General features: G+C 48.8%; 1 protein-coding gene across 1 annotated transcript in view; it reads right to left on the bottom strand.

Moving 5' to 3' along the window:
* LOC144892155 (uncharacterized) overlaps nucleotides 1–21,856 on the bottom strand; it is a 107,617-nt gene that overhangs the window by 9,081 nt on the left and 76,680 nt on the right. The window contains exons 11-13 of the mRNA XM_078777390.1: nucleotides 15,995–16,106; nucleotides 14,116–14,250; nucleotides 11,664–11,774 (exon numbers count right to left, since the gene is read on the bottom strand). Coding sequence (XP_078633516.1) covers nucleotides 11,664–11,774; nucleotides 14,116–14,250; nucleotides 15,995–16,106 — 358 coding nt within the window. The remainder of the gene's footprint in view (nucleotides 1–11,663; nucleotides 11,775–14,115; nucleotides 14,251–15,994; nucleotides 16,107–21,856) is intronic.

Raw genomic sequence — 21,856 nt, 5'->3', positions numbered from 1 at the left:
ACGCATTAAGAATGAGAAAATCACTTGCTGGCGGATCGAACTCGCCGATTTCTGCTACACAATCAAATATCGCCCTTGGAGGGATAACAGGGTTGCTGACGCCTTATCGCGGCCGGTGACGTGTGCGAGTCTCATATCTTTTGTGGACCTGCGCGCTTTGCACGACACCTTGTGCCATCCCAGGGTGACGCGTTTCGCTCATTTTGTGCATAGTCGTAACTTGCCCTATTCGGTTGAGGATATTCGTCAGATGTCGCACTTGTTCTGTATGTGCTGAACTCAAACCGCGCTTCTACAACCCTCCTATGGGAACGCTGGTCCGAGCTACTAGGCCGTGGGAGAGATTGGCGATGGATTTCAAAGGACCACTGCCGGCGTCACCGGCTTCGAGTAACTCTTGTTACCTGCTCACGATCGTTGATGATTTCTCGAGATTCCCTTTTGCTTTCCCGTGCGTAGATATGACAGCCGCCATGGTTATCCAGTGCCTGCAGAACTTGTTTTCTATGTTTGGGAATCCGGCCTACGTGCATACCGATCGAGGCGCGGTGTTCCTGTCTCAGGAGGTGAGGAACTTCTTAATCCAGCATAATGTCGCTTCTAGCTATACCACTCCGTATAGGCGACAGGTGAATGGACAGGTCGAACGCTTCAATGGTATTATATGGAGAGCCGTTATGATGAGCCTCAATCCCTCGGCCGAGGCCTAGATAAATGGGCTTGGTCGCTACCTGTGGCACTGAACTCGATCAGGACTTTACTGTGTATGGCTACCAATCAAACTCCCCATGAACGGATGTTTCATCACCCGAAGAGTTCGGGTAGTACCCGATCTTTACCTAGTTGGCTTGCAGAGCCGGGACCGGCTTTCCTCAAACGTGCTGTTCGCATGAGTAAGTATGATCCACAAGTGGATAAGGTGCAGGTACTTCAAGCTAATCCCGAGCATGCTCGTGTGTTGATGTCTGATGGACGTGAGTCAACAGTCTCCGTACGCCACCTGGCCCCTTGCGGGGAAATTGACGAACCAATTTACGAATCCATGGACTCTCCCGTTGCTCCGCCTGTGGAGTATCTGCCGGCCATCTCACCGCTAAACGCACCCCAACCTGTAGGCTCTGTGGTGCCACCTCCGTCACCTGACTTATGCGGCTACTCCGATGCAGGGGACTCCGGTCTTGGGGATGTAGCACCCGGTAGTTTCCGGACCCGTGCCGGAAAGGAGATTCGTCACCCCGATCGCTACGGTTGGACCGACTGACATGGACGGACAACTGCTGCCCTACTATTATGCTGCTGCGTGCTTGATTCCTGCCTTAGCGGAAGTGTAGTTTTAACGGCGGGGAGAATGTCATGAAATTGTACCTAAGTTGACCCAAGTGTTATGCTCTCTCCAACCACTGAGAGGCGTCTATAAGAACTCGGACGACCATCGCTCCGGATCATTCCTGTGACATATAATCTGGGTGACAGCGTAGACACGAATGGTGCATAATGTTGCGAATATGGAATTTGGCCTCCATATCCGCTTGTAAATATTCCCCTATTTTCTCCAATACTCCCCAACTTTCCCCGATCCCCCATTCCCTAGTCCCATTGCATGTAAATAACAATCAGTAGAGCCGACCTTCCCCTTATTCCCCCATTAAATGTCGTGCCCAGGTCCACCGCACCACACGTAGACAACTTTCGGACATCTTCCTAGTTATTCTTATTCTATGTCAGTTAAGGCCTCGTCTCCATTAATTATGACTCTTCGTTGCACCAGAATGTGATTATATGGCATCAGTAGTGAGTTTAGGACCTTTCCCATACCTCCTTCCATCTTCTTCCCCAACAATTACAACAACAACAGAGGAGATGGCGGCGGAGCGGGGGAGGATGCGTCCTCACACCGGCTCGATTAGCTCCAGACCATGCGCTCCACGGGGTTACCACGAAGGGGCTCCTTGTCAGCTCCTCGTCAAGGGCGGAGCCTGGTAAACCCCCCCCGCACGCACCCAATGAGAAGCAACGTGCCGATTCCACGAGGCGGAGCTAACGAGCCGAGGGCGTGTCACTCCCCGCCGGATATACGCGGCCCCGCGCCGGATGTGACGAGAGATGCGCACCCAGCTTGGAGAAGGAAAGCCACCTGCGAGCGCTGAGTCAGATGCGCCCCTAGCTGGTGAAAGAACGTTACCACCTCGAGCGCTGTGCAACCTTCCGCATCTTTGGACCGGACCGGACCGTACTGTACCCTGCCCCGAGCCCAGGAGGACCTGGAGCCATCGATCCTGCCTTTCCTAGCCATCAAACCCCCGTGTGAGTCAGCCGTTGTCCCGTGTGTCTGTCGTCTGTCCGGGGTTAATATAAGAGTGTGTCTAAGTGCCTGTCTTCCTGTAATATACCTCTAGCCCCTGTAATCTAACCTTTTCCGTACGAATATACTTGAGAATCGAAACATTGGTGTCGTATTGTGTTATTGTAATCCAGCCGGGTGTCTTCTTTTTCTTATTGAGCCAGCATCGCGCGGCTTCGTCAACGTTCGAGTACAATCGGGTAACTTGTGCAGACGTGGTCATACCATAAAACCGCTCGGTAAATAACATCCAAGCCACGTCTGTAACAATTGGTGTCGAGGAGTGAGATTCGGACCCGGGACTAAATTAGTTAGGCCCAAATTTAGGGAGGGAAAATCGATTCGGAGCGCGTACTGCGCTCGACGAAATTATAACGAAAAAAAAAAAAATTGGATTTGTTTTACGAAACTCTAATTTTGCAAGTCGCGCTATGGCGGATCAAGACGGCTGGGGTCCGGTGGGGGAGAGTGAAGCAGGGTCGGTCCAGGACCAAATTGAGGGACATGAGGAGAGCGAAACAGCGAGGGTAGCAGGCACGCAAAATGGCGCCTCGCAAGAGCGCGGTAGCCGAGCCCGCTGTATCAACGGGCTTTAACATGCAGCCGATTGACATACAGGCCCTCATTGCGCAGCTACAGGCAGCTGTACAGATGAGTATGGGGAGCCAAATTGAGCGGTTGGGGAACCGGATGGATGCTCAGGGTGAGCGATTGGAGGGCCAAATGGGGGTAATGGGAAACCAAATGGGGGTAATGAGGGACGAAGCGAGGGGTACCAGTGAGAAGTTAGACAATAATTTTGAGGGGTTAGACAACGGGATAAAAGAAGTGAAAAATGGGTTAACGGGGGTAGAAAACAGAATGGCCGCTCAAGAGAATCAAATGGAAGGGATGCAAAAGGGGTTAGAGGGGGTAGAAAATAGAATGGCTGCCCAGGAGAATCAGATAGAGGGAGTGAAAAATGGGTTAGAGGGGTTAGAAAACAGTATGGAAGGCAAATTGAGGGACATGAGGGACCAGGCGGAAAGGGAAGTTAAACAAATGGAGCAGCAGATAGAGGGGGTCAGAATGGGGGTAGAAACCAAACTGGATGCTCACAGGGAGGAAATGGAGCAGATGAGGGTGGCATCTGGGCAGGAGATGCAAGTGATGGGAGAGGAGATCAGAAGAGGAGTGAGTGAGGAGGTCGGAGGAGTGCGCGAGGAGGTGAGGCACTGTGAGGAGCACATGGAAAAGGAGGTGAGAAAGGGGACTGTAAAGTTACAAGGGGGCATAGAGGACCTGACGCAGGAGGTGGAGCAGCTGACGGTGGGACAGACGGAGTTAGTGGAGCAGGTTCAAAGGAACACTGCGGTATTAGGAGGTTTAAAGGCGACACAGAAAGAACTAAAAGATGACTTGGTAGCGACGAAGAGGGAATGTCAGATGGTACGTGAGGGACTGACAACGAGGTTGGACGAGGTGATAGAGGTAATGGAGACGAAGGACCGGCAGGTGAGGACGCACATGGAAACGGTCAAGGTAGCCTTGGAGGACGAGCTTGAGGAGACGTACCGGGGAATAAAAGAGGTGAGGCACAAATTAGAAGAAGTGGAAGAAGGGGTGAGCGAAATTAAGAAGCGACGGAGAGGGGATAACAAGGAAATAAAAGAGGAGATAAAAGAATTGGTCCAAAGTCTGTGTTTGGATCGTGATGATGTGCTCATTAACCGAATGAGGGATTCGCAGGTGATGGAGGAGAAGCGAAGAGGAAGAGGACCCGGTGTAAGTGGTGACCAATATGGTCGTGCGTATGATGCGCCAGGGGATTTAAGAAGCTTGGGGGTCGAGATGGACCCGGGTGTTCGTGAGAGGCCGTTGGTGAAGTGTGCGACAGGTCTGGTGTGCGAAAGAGGAGGTGTGCAAGAAAGTCCGACTCTGGGGTGTGTGAGGAAAAAGTGCGTGCCAAGGAGTGAGTGTGCTGGCGAGAGTGAGTCGGTCGTAGCGTGTGTGCGAGGGAGCACGTGGAAGCGCGGTGTGGTGAGTGTTGCAGAGGGTGTGACGGGAGAGTGTGCGCAAGAGTGTGCGCGAGAAAGGTGTGTGACGGACAGGTGCATGAGGAAAGAGTGCGCTGTCAGAAGTAAGGAAGAGTGTCCACCTGTGGTGAGTGTTACAGAGGGTGTAACGGGAGAGTGTGCGCGAGAAAGGTGTGTGACGGACAGGTGCATGAGGAAAGAGTGCGCTGTCAGAAGTAAGGAAGAGTGTCCACCTGTGGTGAGTGTTACAGAGGGTGTAACGGGAGAGTGTGCGCGAGAAAGGTGTGTGACGGACAGGTGCATGGGGAAAGAGTGTGCTGTCAAGAGTAAGGGTGAGTGCGCTGTCAGGAATGGAGGTGAAAGTAGTGAGAGTGACATGGAGCGTGAGTTAGTTGTGACAGGTGAGCGAGGATGTACACCTGGGATGGAAGGATGCACACCTGGAATGGTAGAGCGTGAGTGGGAATGCACGCTGGAATTGGTGGTGAGGCACGTGGTTGGGTGTGCGAATGAGAGCACACCTGTGATTGTCACAGAGGAGGTGACCGAGGAGGGGGTGCGAAGCGGTGTATTGGTGAGGTGTGCGAGCAACGAATGTGTGCCAAAGTGTTCGGTGGTCAGGTGTGTGACCAAAGCTGTGAGTGGAATGGGTGTACCTGGGTGTGTAAGGAAAGGTAGCATGGGAACGGCTGGATGTGTGAGCAAGGAACGGGCTGCGGGGTGTAAGAATCCAGGTGAAGCATCGACGTTAGACGGGGTAGAGTTTAGAACGACTTATAGCCGAATCGGGCCCTCGGTGCGTGCCAGGCCTCGCTTTGAACGGCCGCGTCCGTGCTCCACTAGGCGGAGCGGGCGGCTGGATAGGAAGGGTCGTCATGGCGACCACGTTTTGTTGAGACGTGCCGGCAGGTCGAGATCGGGACATTGGATGGCTCCACGCCGAGGTGATGCGTGGGATCTCGGCCCGGGTAAGCCCCCGTCCCTGCACCGAGTGCCGGACGCATCCAGCCGCTGGCACAAAACAACCAGCATCCATTGCTTGGCTTTACGAAGCCGGGCTTTGGACAGGAATTGGCGCACCGAGAGGCAGTAGTGAGTAGACTGGGTGATGAGGTTAGTGTTTTGGCCCCGAAATTAGAAAAAGGCGAAATTTGATGATTGGCAAAGGATTGGCAGAGTGATGATTGGTAATGGTACAGTGATTGGCAGATGATTGGCAAATTTTTAATTTGTTGAAATTTGAGGTGCAAAATTGGTAGTGAGAGGCCCCCGATGTGGTGGGATGGCATCCTTGCCACCCTTCCCATGTGGTGGGGCAAATGCGCAATAGTTTATGGGGTGTATGGCAGTGAAAACTAGCCCGGGTGGGTTAGGTTATATTGATAGGACCCTAGAAGATGACAGTAGGTAACGTTAAGTTTAGTTAGTGACTGATACCTGTAGTGGGGACGCAGGTAGATTAGTATGGATGATAATGACGAGGGAGCGCAATAGTTTAAAGGGACGACTGGGAAGCGCAAGTTTCAGAAGGGAGTAGTTAGCTGAGATGATGCCGTGTGTGTGTGAGAATTGAACAGGTGTGATTGCACAGGTGTGCAACTGGACAGGTGTGTGGAGCAGTGTATGAGTAGTGAGTGTGTGGATCAGCGCGAATGCGCTTGGGGAGAGAAGGGTGCAGGTGGCACCAGGTGTGAGAGCACAGGTGTGCAAGTACAGGTGTGTGGAGAGAGTTGGAGTAAGTGGTATGGAGTGGTGTGCGTGGTGCGAAGGTGTGGATGGGGGAAGAGTGGACCCCTTTCACGAGTACCCGGGGCGGGTAGTGTAAGTGTTAGGTAGAGGGTGCAGGTAAATTGTGGTTGGATATTGGCATTTGTGGTGCGGTTGCAGAATGGTGTTGTGAATGGGTGCATTAGTGTTGTGGAAATGGCTGGGCGTGTAGCCTGTTAGTGTGTGTAGTTGGTTGGGCACTCCACCACTGTGAGGATGTCGGCCAGGTGAGGCCGCAGGTGGGCTCTGGGAGCCGGTAGTTGTGAGTGGGTGCCTGAGGATCCCGGGTGTGGATCGGGCAGCCCAGTGCCAGAGAGGGCACGGAGTGGGGAGAGCGCCAGAGGGCCTTCCCCAGGTAGATAGGTTAGGGTAAGGAGCAGGTAAGCTCGGAGGCAACTGCAGTGGTGGAGGTGTGCAGGTGGGTAGACCCACTGGGAGAGGTACACGCCGCAGCCCAGAAATTGTGCGAGGGCACCGGGAGATGAATCGGGGGAGTGAGACCCCAAATTGAAGAGCACCACAGTTTGGCCAATGGGAATTGGTTTTTAGAACCCATAGTGTAAGAGGGCCAATGGTTTGGCCGGAGAAAGACCCCGGGTAGTGTAAAGTTGTTAAAGTCACTTAGGAAATAGTTAGGATTGATGAACCTGTCGCACCATACGCAGCCACTTACCTGTGGTGATGATGATGACTCCACACCTGTGTTTTCTTTGTTTGTGTTGCAGAAATGAGAATTGTTGTTGGATTTGTGAGACGCATCACGACGTGGATGAGACATTGGGGTGATTCCATCTCTCCCTCCCTAGGAGGGACTGATGATGAATTGGTGATGGCAAATTTTGATGTTGAGTTGGAGATGGCAAATTTTGATGAGAGTTGAAAATGGCAAATTTGATTGGTTAGGAGGGAGAGAAGACGAATTTGGTATATGGGAGGAACGGGGAAGACAGTAGGGATGTTTGTTGATTTGTAAAGTAGATGTTTATGGGTAGTGTTGTGTTGTGTGGATACAGTAAGGGGTAAGGGAGGGGCCATGTAGGTTACCTGGTGGGGGGGGGGGGCGTACGATAGGAACGTACCTGTCTCACCTGGTTCCCATGTGCCCCCAGTGTGCATCACCTTACATTGCGTGCACTTTTGCGCCCTTACCACCTTACTCACTTGTTTCTTCTTTTGTCTCCCACCTCCGAGGATCTGGCTTTGGGGTAGAGAGAGAGGAGAGAGAGGTGCTGGCTGCGCAGTTGTGGGCCTGCACTTTCGCTGTTTGCTGCCGGGATCGATACACCATATGGACCGCAATGTTTGTGGCCACCCACAATGGACCGCAGTTCGTTTGCGGCCAAGCACCACCCGGGGATGGACCTATGGGTCAACGTGGCACCTATGCCATACAGGTGAACCACTTTTAGTTAACACCAAGTGCACCACAAGAAGAGCAAGAGACACCTGCAGGGTTAGGGGTTGTCGAATTTATTTTTATTCCAATGAACAATGGTGACTGCACCGATTGGTGGTGGGGTGGTGCTTTTGATGCTCGGGAAGGGTGCTCTGCACGTTATTAAAGGCCGTCGGCCACAGAGCACTCGTGGGTTGGTGTATCGATGCTGGCAAGCGCGCTCTCTCTATGCATAACATCTGCATGTGTTCCTCCAAAAACAGGTCCTGGATCGTAGTGTAGATATCAGCGTAATCTTGTAAATAATGCTCCCTACCGGCTGTATGTTTAGTTTGAGAATTCTTTCCGGATTCGGTTATCCTGTGGGTGTGTTTCTGTGAGGAGAAGGGTGCAACGTCGCAGGGGGACATATTTACTCATTTGTGAATATCTGTAAAACTGTCGCACTCAGGGTAGAGTTAATAGTAGAGGGAACTACATTGCGTGCCACACTAAAGTAGGTAAAAATTTATCGGGTCGGGACGCCCCGAGGGTAGAGAAGGGTGCAATGTTGCGAATATGGAATTTGGCCTCCATATCCGCTTGTAAATATTCCCCTATTTTCTCCAATACTCCCCAACTTTCCCCGATCCCCCATTCCCTAGTCCCATTGCATGTAAATAACAATCAGTAGAGCCGACCTTCCCCTTATTCCCCCATTAAATGTCGTGCCCAGGTCCACCGCACCACACGTAGACAACTTTCGGACATCTTCCTAGTTATTCTTATTCTATGTCAGTTAAGGCCTCGTCTCCATTAATTATGACTCTTCGTTGCACCAGAATGTGATTATATGGCATCAGTAGTGAGTTTAGGACCTTTCCCATACCTCCTTCCATCTTCTTCCCCAACAATTACAACAACAACAGAGGAGATGGCGGCGGAGCGGGGGAGGATGCGTCCTCACACCGGCTCGATTAGCTCCAGACCATGCGCTCCACGGGGTTACCACGAAGGGGCTCCTTGTCAGCTCCTCGTCAAGGGCGGAGCCTGGTAAACCCCCCCCGCACGCACCCAATGAGAAGCAACGTGCCGATTCCACGAGGCGGAGCTAACGAGCCGAGGGCGTGTCACTCCCCGCCGGATATACGCGGCCCCGCGCCGGATGTGACGAGAGATGCGCACCCAGCTTGGAGAAGGAAAGCCACCTGCGAGCGCTGAGTCAGATGCGCCCCTAGCTGGTGAAAGAACGTTACCACCTCGAGCGCTGTGCAACCTTCCGCATCTTTGGACCGGACCGGACCGTACTGTACCCTGCCCCGAGCCCAGGAGGACCTGGAGCCATCGATCCTGCCTTTCCTAGCCATCAAACCCCCGTGTGAGTCAGCCGTTGTCCCGTGTGTCTGTCGTCTGTCCGGGGTTAATATAAGAGTGTGTCTAAGTGCCTGTCTTCCTGTAATATACCTCTAGCCCCTGTAATCTAACCTTTTCCGTACGAATATACTTGAGAATCGAAACATTGGTGTCGTATTGTGTTATTGTAATCCAGCCGGGTGTCTTCTTTTTCTTATTGAGCCAGCATCGCGCGGCTTCGTCAACGTTCGAGTACAATCGGGTAACTTGTGCAGACGTGGTCATACCATAAAACCGCTCGGTAAATAACATCCAAGCCACGTCTGTAACAATATATTTGGATGATCCAGGCTTGCTTGCACTGATTGTTAATTGCTGGACTTCTCCTTGATTATATAATCCTGATATATTGCATGATCGTATTTTTACAGGTGTTGCCAGAGATCGACTTTGCATTAAACCTACCATTGGGGCAATGTTGTGGATTTGAATTTTTAAAACACCGAGTATGGTAGAGGATGATGTGGTTGAGCTTGAAAGTGGTTGGATGTCAATGAAAGATAGTCTGTTGGGAGCCATTGGTGAGGTATGTGGATGGACAAAAGGACCGCCGAGGCACTTGGAAACATGGTGGTGGGATGATGAAGTTGGAAAGAAGATTGACGAGAAGAGGAAGAAGTTCAAGGAGTGGCAGAAGGCGAAGGGTACGGGGGCAGAAAAGGAAGAGCATGAAAGTTACAAGGCAGCCAAGAAGGCTGCAAAGAAAGAGGTAGCAAAGGCGCTGGAGGCATGTAGGAAAATGTTCGGAGAACGCTTGGATTTGGAAGAGGGTCAGAGAGCGGTATTCAGGATTGCAAAGCAGATAGCGAAAGAGAGGTGTGATGTGATGGGGGTGAGTTGCTTGAAGGATGAAGTGGGACAAATCGTTGTGAACCCAGATGGAATTAAAGGAAGATGGAAGAGATATATGGAAATACTGTTGAATGCAGAGAATGAATGGGATGGCAACATAGAAAGTAACCCAGTTTTAGGACCGGCAGAGAAGATAACCAAGAAGGAAGTTGAGGAAGCGATAGAAGCAATGAAGAGTAGAAAAGCGGGAGGGCCGACGGGAGTTGTGGGAGATATGTTGAAGGCAGCGGGAAATTGGGGTGTGAAGAGAATGACAGAGATCTGCAATCTGGTGGTGAAAGAAGGCCGCATTCCAGTGGATTGGGAACTGAGTACCCTCGTCCCTCTATACAAGGGGAAAGGTGACCCTCTGGACTGTGGCTCGTATCGAGCGATAAAGTTATTGGAGCATGGAATGAAGGTATTGGAAAGGGTGTTGGAGAGGAGGATAAGGAAGAAAGTGAAGATTGACGAAATGCAGTTTGGATTTATGCCAGGAAGAGGAACGACAGACGCGTTTTTTATTGTGAGGAAGTTGCAGGAGAAGTACATGGAGAAGAGGAAGAAGTTGTTTCTTGGGTTTGTTGATCTGGAGAAAGCATTCGATAGGGTTCCACGTGAAGTAGTGACATGGGCATTGAGGAAGTTAGGAGTGGAGGAATGGTTGATCAGAGTAGTGATGGGAATGTACAAAAGAGCGTGCACAGCTGTAAGGACGAAGGACGGGAACAGTGGTGAGTTTGAGGTGAAGGTGGGAGTGCATCAGGGGTCGGTACTAAGTCCACTACTATTTGTAGCTGTGATGGAGGTGCTGGCTCGGAACGTAAAGGAGGGTTTACCGTGGGAGATGTTGTATGCAGATGATCTGGTGTTGATTGCAGAAAGTATGGATGGACTGATGGAGAATATGAACAAGTGGAAGGAATGTATGGAGACGAAAGGTCTGAACGTGAATATCGGAAAAACAAAGGTGATGGCAAGTGGTAAAGCATGTGGTGAGGTGGAAAGAACTGGGAAGTGGCCATGTGCTATGTGCAGGAAGGGTGTCGGAGTGAACTCATTTCAATGTACAATGTGCGCTGAGTGGGTTCATCAAAAATGTAGTGGTTTGAGAGGGTCATTAACCAGTGTGGCAGCTACATTCAAGTGTAAGGTGTGCACAGAGGGAGCTGCAGATGGAGGAAATGTTGAGTTGGATCTTGGAAACGGCATGAAGCTGGAAGGTGTGAAAACATTTTGTTACCTAGGAGACATGCTGAATGGAGAAGGAGGATCAGACTCGGCAACGGTTGCCAGAGTGAGATGTGCATGGAAGAGGTTTCGGGAACTGAGTGGCGTGCTGACGGAAGGGGGAGTGTTGTTGAAGCTGAAGGGAAAGGTGTATGCTATGCTGCATGTGTGAGAAGTGTTATGATTTATGGGAGCGAGACATGGGTAATGAACGTAGAGCAGCAACGAAGGTTGGAAAGGGTGGAAATGCGAATGTTTCGGTGGATGTGTGGAGTATCATTGACAGAGAGGAAGCCAAATGATGAATTGCGAAAGATGATGGGAATAGAGCCTGTGATGGATGCTGTGAAGAGAAACAGTTTGAGATGGTTTGGTCATGTGTTGAGGAAGGAGGAAAGTGAGTGGTTGAGAAGAGTGATGGAAATGAATGTGGAAGGAAGTAGAGGACGGGGAAGACCAAGAAAGACTTGGCTAAAGATGGTCGAAGAAGAAATGCGGGCAAGGGGGTTAAACAAGGGGAGATGCAGAAAATAGGGCAAAATGGAGAAGATTGTCATGGGGACCGCAAGGCTAACCCCCGCTCTTGCAGGGAAAATGGCCTTTAAAATGCTTGTTGTTGTTGTTGTATGGGTTTTTTAAGTAGTTCATCATCACATTGTCCAAAGCAAAATGTGGAAGCATTGATTATAACCTCCATGGTGATGGCTCTCGAAGAAAGAAGCTTCAGAGTCATTTGCCTCTGGTAGATCCAGGTGACCATCAATGTCATGCTCAGTTTTCACTTCCACTTTCTCAAATAAATCTGGAATAACAAGCAACCTTTATTCAATGCAGGCATTCAAAAAAACAAAGACAAAAAACAACTTTTCTTCAAGGTCTTGTGTCATATACATACAGTAGCTGGTTCCACACTCTTAAAATAGCGGCATAAATATTGCATCAAAATCATTCATTTGAGGTCTTCCTTGAAGAAAGAAAATAAAACATTTTCCCATTGGAATAGCATTGTAAAACATAACGATATCAAAGCATTACGTTCTGTACAAACTTCCTCAATGTTCCGAGACGTTTCATACCCGACCACAGCTTCAGTGGGAATTTCACCACCACCCAGGCTGACAAGATGGCCTAAAGGTATGCAGACTCACCTCTGAGCTGCTTAGCCTGGGTTTGAATCAAAAAATGTGCTATAAACTATCATCCCGGTGTTTCACAGGCAGCGTGATGCATAAACATGTATGCCGTCCCTCGGATGGACATTAAAGATCCCAAAGTGTCCTTCACGAAGAGTACCTCAGCTATCGCCGGTACCATGGCCAAGTTCCAAATTCCTATCCATCATCAGCAGAGAGCATTGCATCAGCAGCACAGCCATGCCCTCAGCGAATGATGCCACTCCACAGCCTATTGCTGCACACAAATGAAGAAGAAGACCACCACCCATTATCTCAACAACCAAAGTAGAGGCAAAGAAAAATATTTTTTCCCCAACCTACGTTATTTATCAAATTAAATACAATTTAGATCCAACATGTGACAAGTTGTTGTTTCAAAAGTCAACCCTCATGGAAAACTCAATGACAGAATGTGGCAGCTTAACAGCTTGACAATGATGAGGCCAACAGGTTAATAGAATACCAAGGCCGGATTTCCAACAATGCTGCAAACCAAGAGCCAAGTGTTGCACACGAAATGAAGACTGAAGGACCTGAATTCCTCCACAGAAAAACATTCAGTCGACATAAGTGATGAAACCAATCCAGCAGCTGATGTGAGCTTGGAGCATTGGGGTTTTCATTCTTGTGCTACCTCGAAATGCCTGCAGCTGTGCAATAACTCACATGGAGCTTGACACAGTAAAGGTCTCAGCTTCTGCTCTCCCAACAATGGAGGCCCTCAATGGCACATGAGCAAAGGGCCATCTCTCAACAGATCTCGAGCTTTCTTTCCAGTCTGGTACCTCATCTTGCTCTCCAAACTCTCCGCATATGGCAAACCAAAGCCACCTCCATACATGGCTTACAGATTTCCTCGACTCTTCGATAAAATGTGTGCCTCTCACCGGAATCCTTTCACCTGCTCTCCCTGTCAAAGATGGAGTGCCAGAGTGCTTGGCCCAGTCCTCTTATTCATCACCAATCTCTCTGAATCTCTGGAAAAATCCTCTTTATCTCTTCGATGATGACTCCAATTTCTGCCGTGACATCCCTCGTTCCCCAGAAAAACAGGCAGAAGCATTTTTCCCTCTTTTCAGAACTGATAAAATCACAGGCAACTCAAACACTTAGAATGTCTTTTCAATTCTGGCAAATACAACACTCTCACTGTCTCTCTCTCAAAAAGAACCTTATCGCATCATCCTGCCCCACCCCCCACTCTCAACAGGTTTATGCATAGAACACTCAGTCCACCAGAAACCCCGTTCTCGTGAAATTACCCAAATCCAGGATCAGTACTTGCTCCACTCCTTCCGCCTGTGGAACAAACAGTGGAACCAACAGCGGAACCAACAGCGGAACCAACATTGGAACAAACATTGGAACAAACAGTGGAACAAACAGTGGAACAAACAGTGGAACAAACAGTGGAACAAACAGTGGAACAAACAGTGGAACAAACAGTGGAACAAACAGTGGAACAAACAGTGGAACCAACAGTGGAACAAACAGTGGAACCAACAGTGGAACAAACAGTGGAACAAACAGTGGAACAAACAGTGGAACAAACAGTGGAACAAACAGTGGAACAAACAGTGGAACAAACAGTGGAACAAACAGTGGAACAAACAGTGGAACCAACAGTGGAACAAACAGTGGAACCAACAGTGGAACAAACGGTGGAACCAACAGTGGAACAAACAGTGGAACCAACAGTGGAACCAACAGTGGAACAAACAGTGGAACAAACAGTGGAACAAACAGTGGAACCAACAGTGGAACCAACAGTGGAACAAACAGTGGAACAAACAGTGGAACCAACAGTGGAACAAACAGTGGAACCAACAGTGGAACCAACTTCCACATTCTCTTCAATCTCTTTCTTCCCTCCAACTCTTCAAGTCAGCTGATTACCACCATCTCAGATCATAACCTTAGTCAGGAGCGAGTGATGTTATCAAATATAATGGCAATCGCACAACTCACCATTCGGCTGGTCAATTTGCTCCTCTTCCAGACCCAAAGAGTACACATCATCTATTTTTAACTGCAGAATTGCAGAAGATCCTTCCAGCTCCTCAATCTTCATTCCACTCTTGAGCACAGTCAGCTGTTCCGCTTCTGGCGGCACACGACAGGAATCCGTCAAACAGCACACCTGAGGTCATATGATGGGTGAACCTTTAAAGAGGCAATAAACATACAAACTTCCTGATGTTTCCTCCACATTGAGTACCTTGATTCAACAGTACCTACATGTAGTTTAAATTTTATACGTTTTTAAATTTTATAATGTTGGAACTTGAGGAAGGACCTCCAAAGAGTAAGTTGATAACGTTCAATAACAACTTCAAAGATCAGTGGGAAGAATAATTTTCATATTTTAAACTCCAACAGAAAGTGTGTGGTTAAATTGCAATGGACATGTAAATGTGGTGAAGAGAAGCAACAAAGAACATCATTTTAACACACACCACGAGAGGATTGCAAGTGACTCCCCTCCAAAAACGACCCCCAAGGAAGGTAAAAGTTAGAGCAGCTACGATTGCTTAATTTAAGATCATGCATGCATTTGCAAAGAAGAAGAATCCCTTTGAAGATGTGAAGTAATGAAGGAAGATGCTGGCAGCTTCAAAAACGTTTTATTCAAGAATTCAGACGAAAGGTCTGATGGTGAATATAGGAAAGACGAAGGTGATGGCAAGTGGTAAAGCATGTGGTGAGGTGGAAAGAACTGGGAAGTGGCCATGTGCTGTGTGCAGGAAAGGTGTCAGAGTGAATTCCATTCAATGTACAATGTGCGCTGAGTGGGTTCATCAAAAATGTAGTGGTCTGAGAGGGTCATTAACCAGTGTGGCAGCTACATTCAAATGTAAGGTGTGCACAGAGGGAGCTGCAGATGGAGGAAATGTTCAGTTGGATCTTGGAGACGGCGTGAAGCTGGAAGGTGTGAAAACATTTTGCTACCTCGGAGACATGCTGAATGGAGAAGGTGGATCAGACTCGGCAACGGTTGCTAGAGTGAGATGTGCATGGAAGAAGTTTCAGGAACTGAGTGGCGTTCTGATGAGGAGGGGAGTGTCATTGAAGCTGAAGGGAAAGGTGTATGCTGCATGTGTGAGAAGTGTTATGATTTATGGGAGCGAGACATGGGTCATGAATGTAGAGCATCAACGAAGGCTGGAAAGGGTGGAAATGCGAATGGTTCGGTGGATGTGCAGAGTATCGTTGAGAGAGAGGAAGACAAATGATGAATTGTGAAAGATGATGGGAATAGAGCCTGTGATTAATGCTGTGAAGAGGAACAGGTTGAGATGGTTTGGTCATGTGTTGAGGAAGGATGAAAGTGATTGGTTGAGAAGAGTGATGGAAGGGCAAAATGGAGAAGATTGTCATGGGGACCACAAGGCGAACCCCCGCTTTAGCAGGGAAAATGGCCTTAAAATGCATGTTGTTGTTGTTGTTCATTTGCTTTTTCCGTGTACCCCTCACTCCTCCCCCAGACCTCCCCCTCCCACAGATCTACTGACATCCCTGTTATATTCTGTTGTTGTGCTTGTGTGCTTCCCTCTCTCTCCCTCTTGTCTCTCGCTCCCTTCATTGTATGTTTTATGTGTCTGTTGTTATGTGCTCCTCCCCAACCCCCGGTCACGGTGTACCTCCGAGCCCGGAGAGGAGTCACGGCAGAAAAATGTGTTATTCTGCATGTCAAAGATCAATGGTGAAGCCACACCAATTGTTCCCAACAAACAAATATTGTATTAAGATCACACAAGAATAACAGTACAACAACAATAGTAATCAATTGTACAACCAATATATATTTCCTATGATGGTACCATCAGGTTCGTACAATATAACTCACTGTGCTCCAAGTGAGTGAAAAGAAGAACATTCCCCAATGTCTCTATTCCGGCATCAATCCCAAGTCGATCCGCTCCAGCGATCGTCAGAACGATGTCCAATCGAGACCAGAATCCCGTTCAGATGACAGTCACAGTCACGCGGCCAAAGCTGCGCAAAGGTGCCCTCAAGGCGACGGGGAGATCCAAAGGCACCCTCGAGGCGACTGAGAAATCACACCCTCGGGTATGGACGTTTCACGGCTCCAAACCTGCGAACCGCAGATTTACCTTCAAAATCCACGTGACACACACACACACACACACACACACACACACACACACACACACACACACACACACACACACACACACACACACACACACACACACACACACACACACACACACACACACACACACACACACCAGATAAATGTCTGGATGCAGTGAAAATGGATGAAGCGAAGCGAAAAACCTTGCGCGATGCGCAAAGCGCACGAGTCAGAATGGCCGACGGCCCGTTCTCGAGGCGTAACGGCACGACGATGATTCTCCTCGGAATCAACGGCCAAAACCTGACACGCAGGCCGATCTGTCACAGCGATAACAACTCTGTCGCAAGGATCCCTTTCCCGGGAAACCCGAAGTTCACGAGTTACCTCCGTTCGTCAATGTTTGCTCCAGACCTCGAAGCAGCTAGGCTTCTTCCCCGACTCACTCGCTCCGCCTTCTTCTCCTCCTCCTCCTCTTCATCGTCGTCGACCGGTTCCGGTTTCATTTAAAACATTAATTTTTTTACCTTTTGAAAATAGTAATATCTATTTCCCTTAAACAACAACAATAATAGGACATGGAATCAAAATTTTTTACAGTGGATGAAAACCACAACAACGGAAGTGACGAATCCGTAACACTGTGCATGTTTTCATGTTCATTGTGTTCGCTCTTACACGAGCCTCGATTCTGTGTACAAAAAATATATAAATAATAAAAATTAGAAGATGCATTTCTGTGGTGCTGTTGGTTATCACTTTCTAATTCACTGCTGCTGTCAAAGGTGGCAGTGTAGTGGACATGGCTGCACTTATTTTTCGATCCCTGACAGCGGCAGTCTATATAATAGGCCATGTTCTTCTTTCCACATGAGCAGTTTGTGTTGCAGCCCTTGGTGTTGGTGCAGCCACAGGAGAAATTTGTGTTGCAGCCCTTGGTGCAGCCACAGGAGATCGCCTGCATCATCTGCCGTGGCCAGGTCGGGTGTGTGGATTGCACTGGTACCAGCTTTCCATCATCCCCGGCCCACCCGCAGTCCTCACATGGTTTGACACTCGGCTTGCAAATGTGAGCACTCTTGTTGATTGCAGTCGCCAATGCCACACGTTTGAGATGTTGTTGGAATCAATGCGTTCTCTATGGGCGGTAGCAGCTTCAACAGAGTTGACCTGTTGTTGAGAAACTTGTGAACTCGGAGCTTTCCAAGGTCTGAACCCTCGAAGTTATCACCCTTGTTGGTATGTGCAGCGACCACAAGCTCTTTTGCCTGGTTCATTACATCTGCATTGATCCGAGGGGGACCTTGATCTTTGTCTGCAAAGTCTTCCAATGCCGAGATGTCGGTTGTCTTGCTTCTGTTTATTAGCCACATGTTCTTCCCAGTAAAGTAGGGGTAGCTGGTGATGTCTCGTCCACTCAGACTGTGAATAAGGGTCAGTCCTCGGCTGCTTGCAGGTCCCAGTGCAGCAGCAATCTCGTGGATTCGTAGATAGCTCTCTCATGCAGTTTGAACCCACAGTTCAGGCAAATCTTTCAGCAGCGTTGCAGCATAGCACACACATATAACAATGATATCTGTGTCATTTGCGTGGATGATCATTCGGTCCACCTCCTCGTTCTGGACACTGAACACAGAGTGCGGTATGACCCTGGTATCGGCCTCTTGTTGAGTTGATTCTTGAAAGCCCACAGAATCTTGTTTCTCACAGTCTGAGAGTCCTTTAGGTGCTTTTTTGCAAACTCCAAGCAGGCTTTCATGTGTCTTTTCACAGAGGAGAGGCTTCCGTCTGGCCACTCTGCCATAAAGCCCTGATCCGTGGAGTGTTGCAGTGATGTTTGTCCTTCTGGAAGTTTCTCCCATTTCCACACAGGATCTCTGGAGCTCAGCCAGAGTGACCATCGGGTTCTTGGTCACCTCTCTTACCAAGGCCCTCCTCCCCCGATTGCTGTTTGCCCGGGCGGCCAGCTCTAGGAAGAGTCCTGGTTGTTCCAAACTTCTTCCATTTAAGAATTATGGAGGCCACTGTGCTCTTGAGAACCTTCAATGCAGCAGAATTTTTTTGTCGGCTTCCCCAAATCTGTGCCTCGACACAATCCTGTCTCTGAGCTCTGTAGGGAAGTCCCTTCGACCTCATGGCTTGGTTTTTGCTCTGATATGCATTGTCAGCTGTGAGACCTTATATAGACAGGTGTGTGCCTTTCCAAATCATGTCCAATCAATTGAATTTACCACAGGTGGACTCCAATCAAGGTGCTGAAACATCTCAAAGATGATCAAGAGAAATGGGAGGCACTTGAGCTAAATTTCAAGTGTCAGAGGAAAGGGTCTGAATACTTATGCAAATGTGATATTTCAGTTTTTTCTTTTTAATAAATTTGCAAAACTTTCCAAAATCGTGTTTTCTCTTTGTCATTATGGGGTATTGAGTGCAGATTGATGAGGGAAAAAATGAATTTAAACGATCTCAGCACAAGGCTGCAACATAACAAAATGTGAAAAAAGCGAAGGGGTCTGAATACTTTCTGAATGCACTGTACATACGTCCACCAGGCAGAACAGTCTACATTTTGTATCCCAAGGATCTGGATTCGAACCTGACCCAGAATCCAAGCTTGTTCTTGTCGCCAAACCAACTCATCCACCTGGAGCTGTCACAAGTTGTCCACAACGCGAAGGGGTCTGAACGGTTATGACTATTATGACTAACTTCCCTGAAAATGTCAGGTTATGATATGAAAATGTCAGGTTATGAAAACGGTTATGACTATGGTTATGACTAACTTCCCTGAAAATGTCTGCTGCTCTTCTTCTGCTCCAATCGGATCATCTGATCATGTCCTTGTTAAAGTGGACATCTCTCTGACCATCCTCAGGGAGCCTGCTCAGCGTCGACGAGTCTGGCATTTCACTCAGGCCAACTGGCACGGTCTTCAAGCAGCCATCAATCATCTGGACTGGTCTCCCATCTCTACCACCTCTGACATCAACTCATCCTGGGAATTCTTCCAAAGTAAATTGCTCTCTCTCATGCACAGATTTATCCCATCTCGTCTTCAGTTGTCATACCCTTCCTCCCGTCCATGGTACACGGAATCTTGTGGTGAGGCTGTTGCCCAGAAACAACTTGCCTTCGTCTCCTGGAAAGCAAATCCAACGGAAGGAAATCTCATTTCCTTTCACAAAGCCCGAAACAAGTGTGTGTCCACCCTCAGGAGAGCCAGGAAACAATATCTCTCCGTTCTCAAGACTGAACTCTCTTATCTGTCTCCCTCTTCCAAATCCTGGTGGCGTCTGGTCAAATCCGTTTCTGGTGTTTGTTCCCCCTCCATCCCCTCCCTTACCTCAAACGGCTACACAGCTGACTCCGCACGTGAAAAAGCTGAATGCCTCAACTCTGTGTTTGCCTCTAAATCTTGTGTCCCAAACCCATCCCTCTCTGTACCCACCATACCCAGTCGTACCCTGCTGCTCCTGGACTCCGTGTCCTTTCCTCCTGACAAGGTGGAAAAGTTTCTGTCAACCCTCGACTCTGATTCTGCAACTGGACCCGACGGCATCAGCCCACGGGTCCTAAAATCCTGCTCTGCTGCTCTATCTCACCCTCTCTCTGTTCTCTTCACCCTCTCTTTTGCTCAAGGTCAACTGCCATCTGCTTGGAAATCAGCCAACATCACCGCTTTGCACAAAAAAGGTGCAAAAACAGATCCTAGCAACTACAGACCAATCAGCCTTCTCCCAATTATCAGCAAAGTCATGGAATCCATCATTGCTTCGGATATGAAATCTTTCCTCTTCTCCAATGGCTTGATCTCTGATCATCAATTTGGTTTCAGACCAGGTCACTCTACTCTGGACATGCTGCTTCTGCTGTCTCAACAATGGATGGAGGTCCTCAATGCCAAACAGGAAATTAGAGCTGTCTCCCTCGACATATCATGTGCCTTCGACACGGTCTGGCACCCCGCTCTGCTCACCAAACTCTCCTCCTTTGGTATCCATGGAAATCTCCACGCATGGCTGGCGGACTTCCTCTCTAGTCGTCGTCAACGTGTGGCCCTGAATGGGTTTCTCTCATCTCCTCTTCCTGTTCAGGCTGGAGTTCCCCAAGGCAGTGTTCTGGGCCCCGTGCTTTTTCTGGTCTTCATCAATGATCCCTCTGACTCTCTCGAAAATCCTCTCTATCTCTTTGCTGATGACTCCACTCTCTGCCGCTCCATTCCTCTTCCCTCAGATCGGCAGTCTGCTGCCTCCTCACTCTCTGAAGACCTGGACAAAATCACAGACTGGTCAAACAAGTGGAACATGTCTTTCAATCCTGACAAATCTCACACTCTTACTATGTCTCTCCGAAAAGATCGACTGGACAACCCTCCCATCTACTTTCTCAACAATCCTCTCCAAGAAGTTCTGTCGCTCAAGATTTTGGGTCTCACTATCTGCCATGATCTTTCTTGGGAAAACCACATTTCCAAGCTGGCCTCCAAAGCCAGTCGCCGACTGGGCATCCTCCGTCGTGCGAAGTCCTTCCTCGGCACACCTGAGCTCCTCACCACATACAAGGCTTTCATCCGCAGCTCAATGGAATACTGTTCTCCCCTATGGGCCGGTGCTCCTGCCTCACACCTAGCTCGGCTTCACGCTGTTGAAACCAAAGCTTTCAGAATTATTGGAATCTCCCGCGATGAAGCTATCTCTGAGGGCCTTTCACTCACTCACCGCAGGCAGGTAGGTGGTCTTTCTGTCTTCTACCGACTCCTCTCCGGCCTTGCACCCCCAGCTCTCTCTGTGCTCTGTCCCCCAAATATTCCTACAGGTCGCACAAGATCTGCCAGCAACCCTCTGATGGTTAAACTGCCGAAATCTCGGCTTTCTGCTCACCTTCACTCTTTCATTCCTCTTTTCTCCCGCCTCTGGAACAAACTCCCTCACTCCCTTCAATCCCACTCCTCCCTCCAGGTCTTTAAAACAGCTGTTCACCACCATCTCTTATCTTCCCCCATCCAAAACCTTGAGCTTTTCTACCCCCGCTAATTCACCCCAGATCCACCTTGTTTGAAATTCCAACTTCTTTCCTGGAAGTCCTGGCAGTGTCCATATGTTTTATACCTCTCCCACCGCCCCCTTCCTATGCCCCCCCCCCCAAAGCCCTCGCCCTCTCTCAGATCTCTCGATGTCTCCATGTCTCTCGGTCCCTGCTCTCAAATGTTGTGTTTGTGTCCTTCCCCCTCTCTCCCCATCTTGTCTTCCGCTCCCGATGTTATATGTTTTATGTGTCGGTTTGTCTTTCTGTGTGATTAATGTTCACTCTTTCACGAGCCTCGATCTTGTATACAAAAAACAAACAAAAAAAAAAACGTTTTGAAATATCATGCTAGAAATTTTGGCCTTTTCACTAAATTGTGAAGTCACTGCAAAAGGAAAAAAACGCCTATTCAGATCTGGATTCAGACAATCACCAAAATTGAATCATTTCTTCCTTGTCAGACACAGGTCTCCACCAAGTTTTATCCGAATCCGTCCACAAACTTTTGAGATATTGTGCTACATACTTTTTTTCCCCCGTCTCTCAATGTTGAAGAATCACTTTAAAAATTCTCGGATCCGGACA

This window comes from Myxine glutinosa, chromosome 5, assembly GCF_964187855.1.
Source record: "Myxine glutinosa chromosome 5, kmMyxGlut1.1, whole genome shotgun sequence".
Taxonomy (NCBI): Eukaryota; Metazoa; Chordata; class Myxini; order Myxiniformes; family Myxinidae; genus Myxine; species Myxine glutinosa.
Note: the sequence above shows the minus strand (reverse complement) of the source record. Positions and strands in the feature narration are given on the sequence as shown.